Raw genomic sequence first — 6,322 nt, 5'->3', positions numbered from 1 at the left:
TCCCCAAAGAAATAATAATAATAATAATAATAATAATAATAAAAAACACATTCAAAAGAACATTAAAATGCCATTATAAATAACATACACATGACAACAGTGAAAGTAGCAGGAATCTAAGCCACAAAAATGGATTTAAAAGAACAATAATGTACAATACTTCTCTAAAATAATTCCGATTATACAGCCATGTACAGTACTAAGAGGATTGCAAAACCACAGATTTGAGTATGTATCTAAAACATTACTGTTAAAATGAAAGTTGAAGAAGGCCTACTTACGTATTCTCTTTAAACTAAATGTACAGTAGGATGTACTCTAAAGATAATGACAAATTATATCTTAAACATAGTTAAAAATAACATATGAGTTAAAAGTGATAAGAGATAGGGCATCATACTACAATCTACATATGCAGGACCAGTTGGTACTGGAAGTCTCTTTGCTGGCTGCAAAGATAGCTGCCAAATCAGAGTTTCAGATATGTAGCTCTATCCAGCTAGTTGTGGGATGTTTATGAGTCATTTTAAGTCATGAAGTGAAGAGACATTTAAAGCTGATCTTGTTTGTTTGAAATTAATTGGAAACGTAAAATGTGTTTTCTTTAGAGTCTTGTGGGGTCTTCTTCATAGATGTATACAAACTAATTGTAGCATGGTAAAAATAGTCACCACCTGGAGAATAATTATACAGACTCAGTCATGCTGCCATATGCTCATATGCAAAGATGTAATTTGTATATATTAAAACACAGTTATTGAACCAGTTGACTTACAAAGTCTAACAAATCACTAAACTCAGCACACAACTTGAAAACGAGTAGGGATGGGGGCTCATTTATCAACGAGTGATAAAACTCGTTGTGTATGATAAATGGTGCTCCAGCCAATCAGCACCTGTCACGTGCTCAGCTTCTGTCATGTTGGTAGCTGATTGGCTTGAGCACCATTTATCATATGCAACGAGTTTTATCATTCACAACGAGCTTTATCACTCGTTGATAAATGGGCCCCATGGTCAGCAGTGTGTACTTCTGCTTCCACTGAACTACATATCACATAATGCATATCCACAGCAGATGATGCGGAGCATCTCATGCAACAACTAGTCCCAAGTTTACAATGAAAATTTATTGAAAGGAATCTAATTGCCCAAGGAAGCTACAGTATAGACCACAGGTTCTCAAACTCGGTCCTCAGGACCCCACACGGTGCATGTTTTGCAGGTATCCTCACAGAATCACAAGTAACATAATTAGCTCCACCTGTGGACTTTTTAAAATGTGTCAGTGAGTAATTAATACACCTGTGCACTTACTGGGTTACCTGCAAAACATGCACTGTGTGGGGTCCTGAGGACCGAGTTTGAGAACCACTGGTATAGACTATTTAAGGAAAAAACACCAGATAGACCAAATAGTCACATACACTATTAAATTAATATTATAGTAAAATTAAAGCAACTTACAGCAAAATGTTTTTGTTTTAGTGGTGATTAAAATGAGTTTTAATACACTGTAAACAAGGGTTATAGTGAAATGTACGTATTAACATAAGCAAAATGGACATAGACAATGCAAACTGAAAAATGGAATTGTTATGCAAATGACAACGAATGCTGGTGTGATGGTGTCTACGTGGCTAAACGAGAGAAACACCAGTTCACAACACAATTAAACCAATCCTGCTACATGTTAAAATGAATAATGAGCTATGATGTGGTTTCCTTGCCTGTCAATCATCTTACATTGTAACATGCAGGCTGACTCCAGTGCTTGTGTATAGGTTTCTTATTTAAATGAACACTTCTACATTGTCATGCTTATTAGCATTCAATCAAAATAAAGCACACTTGTTTATGCTCTGTTTGGAAAACACATTAGTGTAGGTTAGAGGGTTGTCATGCTATAACATCACAGAACTGATGGAGATGAATTTGCATAGTACCTTGTCTTGTAGACCGGTATCAAAAGCAGACACTGTAATCAAAGGTAATGAGTGGAACCTTTCTTCTTCCATACACAGTGTACATACTGAAAAGCAACGGCACATCCGTTCACATAGGGGCTGATTCCCAATGTGAAATTTAAAACGAATGAACGTTTGCACCTCCTGTCATGCATAGTTATACACTTTACACGGATATAAAATGAACACTGACTACTGTGAAGTGTGAGGCTGCTAAGTAAGCTTAACAGTTGCCATATCAAAAGCATAAAAAGATATTCACTACTTGCCAATTACTATCTGCAAATATAGTCAAGTCATTGGACAGGTTTTTCTTAACCAGCTCACCAAATTGACTCTGCATTTGCTAAAAACATCAGTGATTGCTTTAACATTTTCAGAGTTAATGATATAAAAACAGCAGAAAATATTGAAGAGTTTTATTGGGTCTCTGAGTTTGTAATGGCCAAGTACAATACCAGACACACTTGGGGTCAAAGTTGCTGCTTCTACTAGGTTGATGTTTGGTAGCTATCATCTACTCACATGCTGTACACATATCCTGCATGCAGACATCACAGCTCCTCAGACAAATGAACCCTTTTATTGTGAAAGTTAAACACCGTTGGTAGTTATTCTACAAAACCTGAGAGAGGCTTAAAATGTCAAGTAACACTGTCTCCATAGGCGAATCAATTAAATGGCACTTACTCACAGATAAAACAGATTTACTGAACTATATTAAATTACAGAAAATAGTACAAAAATAAAACATTTTTTTTACGTTAGCATTAAACAGATACTATACTCCAAACATACACAGTACGTTTAACATATAAATCACATTTATCCCTTCATATAATCTTTGACATGATATACGGCTACATCATGCCACAATTCAAGAAAATGATTGTAATGTTAGTTACTGAGCAGTAAATAAAAAGTCCTGATGTCTAGTTTTGAGAAATATTCTTATACATACAAATAATATGTTTCTCAGTAGTAAGTGGTACAAGGGCAAGATCTGTAGGTCAAAGGGACATAATGGACTTCATCCTTCTAGCATACATCGTTCACCATAACAGCCATGCTTAGAAACTGAATTCACTTACTCTCCACTAACATACCGTATATTCACATAGTCTTCACACAAACACCTTACAGATATTTTATAATAAATAGTGCCTAGATAGGTAGTATTGACCCTTTCACAGAAAGCCCTTGCACATTATATTCAAAATGACTAAAATTTACTTTAATTGTGCCTTTTTCTCCTAACTTTGTTATTAATTTTGAAATGTTTTTGTTGTGCAATAAAATGGTCATGGACTATAAACACTCTTCTAAAGAGCGATTGTCTAGTATTATGTACTCAAGGGCTTCATATACACCTAGTACCGATATTGGCACCGAAATTTCATTCAACTAGAGATTATCAGTAAAAACGTGTTATAACAACATTCCTCCAGTTTGATATATTGAGATTTGGCTAGCATAGTATCACCACATTTTGTCTAATTACTTTTATGTTTTTTTGTTTTTTAAACAACCAAAACACAGCTAAATGACTATGACAGTAATATTTAGTGGCTATGTCCAGCCCAGCTCTCTCTAATTGAGATGGCTGTCACAAAATAAGTACAGCTGTATATTGCAAGAATACTCTTTTAAAATCAAAACGTCTCTCCAGTAAAATAATTTATAAAGTCCATTGCTTTAGAAAACAAAACATGTTCACAAAAAAAACCCATCTAATTTAGTAATACTCTTTAAAAAATATCAGCACATAACAACTTTTTGAAATACATTCCTTCACCATGTTAGCAGTAGTTAAAACTTATTCACAGTTAAACTCTGGAATAGTTAGAAGAAGAAAAAACTGTAGATTCAGATCAATGCTTAGCTTGTGGAGATAAGACGATCCTACAGGGAGAAAAAACACTATCCCTTCTTTTTGTTCCTCAGATTTTGGTGGGAATGCAAATGTCTATCACAAATGCCTTAGAACTTTCCGTTTCCTCAAGGATAAATCATCGTTCTAGCCTGTCTCTGTATGTCAATTGACTTTTAGCCATAAAATCATTACATGAAAGAGACAGACACAAATGAGTGCATCCCATAGTGCTAACAGTTGGGTGTCTTGAGCAATCCAATTCTCTGTCTTCACAAGCTTGTGTCTCCATTTTGCTTGTACTCCGATAAGATGTTGAGAGTCATCTCTTCACTCTTTGACTGCACATTCGCTTCGCTTCTTCTAGATGCTTTTCTAGTTGCCCTTGACAGCTTCCGCCTAAAGGTGTCTCCTGCCAAGAAATAGAGGATGGGATCCACACAGCTATTGAGGCTTGCAAGACCCCTAGTCACTTGGTAGGTGGCATACACTCTATCATTAAAGAAGCACATTTCAGGAGCCTGAAAATCAAGCCTGGCTCTTAAATTCAGATTCTTCATTACATGGAAAGGAAGGTACGAAACAGCAAATACAGTCAATACAATAATAACCAGATAAATAGATTTTTTTCTCAGGGGAGCATTGTTCATATCTTTGTAGATCAAAGCTCTAACAATTAATCCATAACATCCCAGAATTAGTATAAAAGGGATGCAGAAGCCAAAGACAGTTGTGCACATGCTGTAGATGAAGTAGCTTCTTAAGTAATCATCAGAAGATGTATCAAAGCATGTAATGGTTTTATTTTTCCTGACCGCTGTACCAGAGAAAAACAGGATGGGAGAAATACCAGCAATAACAATGAACCAGACCAGGGCACTGATGTAGATAGAATTTTTCTTCTTCAGCCTCCCAAGTGATTTGAGTGGATGCACTACCCCTGTGTATCTGTGCACACTGATACAGGTCAGGAACAGAATGCTTCCATACAGGTTCACATGGAATATAAACCTCTGCAGTTTGCACATGACATCCCCAAAAATCCAGTCCGTCTTATTAAAATAGTAAAAAATCAGTGCTGGGAGCGAAAGGACATATAAAAAATCTGCAAGTGCCAAATTGAACATGTAGACTGAGATACTGCTCCATGGCTTCATGTGGAAAATGAACATCCATATTGCCACACTATTACCAATAAATCCTGTGATACAAACCACTATATACACAGCAGGGAGGTAATAGAACTGAAAGCCTGTCTTTGTCAGAGAGCATTTTGTGACATTCCCAGCAGATGAGCCACTTGCCAGCAAAGTGCTTTGAGTAACATTCAAAAGAGCTGATAGAAAGACTTCTGTCATGGTCTTTTCAAGTCAAAACAGGCAGGGAGTGGAAAACAGCGAGGTTGGTGGCTGCAATCATCTAAATGGAGAGAGGTAATAAGGAGGCATCAGTTATTATTACTCTACAATAGCAGTCTGGTGCATGGTGGGACTAACACTGGACTCCACTTGGATGGACTGATACATTATATCAAATTAGAACACACAACTATACAATCTGCAAACTTCTCATCTCTGTTACATGTACATTGTTAGAGGTGTGTGCAGACTTCAGGACCGGGCAGCAATGCGAATTCCATTGCACTACTAGAGAGCTCGCAGCAATGTACTGTAGCATGCATTGGTTTCCCTCCAGCAGTGAGTGATGTCGGGTCAGCTCATTAATAAGGAAGTGCAAAGGGAACAATCATGTAAAACGTCCACCCACTATGAATTGCACGGGTGTGTACAACTGGTTTTCTTTTATACAAGCCAAGCCTACCTCACAACGTTGTCCCTCTGATCTTTGCAATCACACAACACAAGTCCAGTAGTCATCTCAGGAAGCAGTCAGCCATGGGACACAGTGTGGGGAAAGTTGCATTGCCTCTGCTGCACAGTGCAAGATCCTGGCGTGCCACATTGATTCCAGCACCCAGAGAAAGTCTACGGCAGGACTTCTCCGGAGAATGAGAGAGACAGTGAAAGAGAGAGAGAGGGGAGGGAGAGATGGTGGTGGGAGGCTGGGAGCAGGGTTCTGCCTACTTGCTAAGTTGTCACAGGCAGCAGCAGCAGCAGGCGTGGTGGTGTTTCAGCTCATCCCTCTAAAACAACATGCCTTCTGATAAGGAGATTTCCCACAGGCTTGCATTATTCTCAGCTTGCCTTTCCCAATGATCCTTTCTGACAACTGTAGTGAAGGAGAGAAGAGTTTCTTGCCAGCAGGGATCGGAGGAGCATTGGTTGTATTTGGGTTTTGATCAGCTGTATGCAGATCAGAGGAGTGATAGTGTAAGTGCACGAGGAACTTTCTGTCAGCGTGACAGACTTGTGACATTAGGCATCACACACGCTCAGATCTAACACAGATATACACAGCTACAATGGTGCACACTGTACAAATATTACATATGATGTGTACAGTAGTACACACTGCTAGTGAGACA

At 38.0% G+C, this 6,322-nt stretch overlaps 1 protein-coding gene across 1 annotated transcript; it reads right to left on the bottom strand.

Annotated features, from left to right (window-relative positions):
• Positions 1-1,797: 1,797 nt before the first annotated feature.
• P2RY1 (purinergic receptor P2Y1) lies at positions 1,798-5,922 on the bottom strand. Its single transcript, XM_063916100.1, has 2 exons — positions 5,659-5,922; positions 1,798-5,256 (listed from the first exon to the last, which is right to left on the bottom strand). The coding sequence occupies exon 2, from the start codon at positions 5,193-5,195 to the stop codon at positions 4,110-4,112; it is 1,086 nt and encodes a 361-aa protein (XP_063772170.1). The 5' UTR covers positions 5,196-5,256; positions 5,659-5,922; the 3' UTR covers positions 1,798-4,109.
• Between the last annotated feature and the right edge of the window lie 400 nt (positions 5,923-6,322).

Source organism: Pseudophryne corroboree, chromosome 4 (assembly GCF_028390025.1).
Source record: "Pseudophryne corroboree isolate aPseCor3 chromosome 4, aPseCor3.hap2, whole genome shotgun sequence".
Lineage (NCBI taxonomy): Eukaryota > Metazoa > Chordata > Amphibia > Anura > Myobatrachidae > Pseudophryne > Pseudophryne corroboree.
Note: the sequence above shows the minus strand (reverse complement) of the source record. Positions and strands in the feature narration are given on the sequence as shown.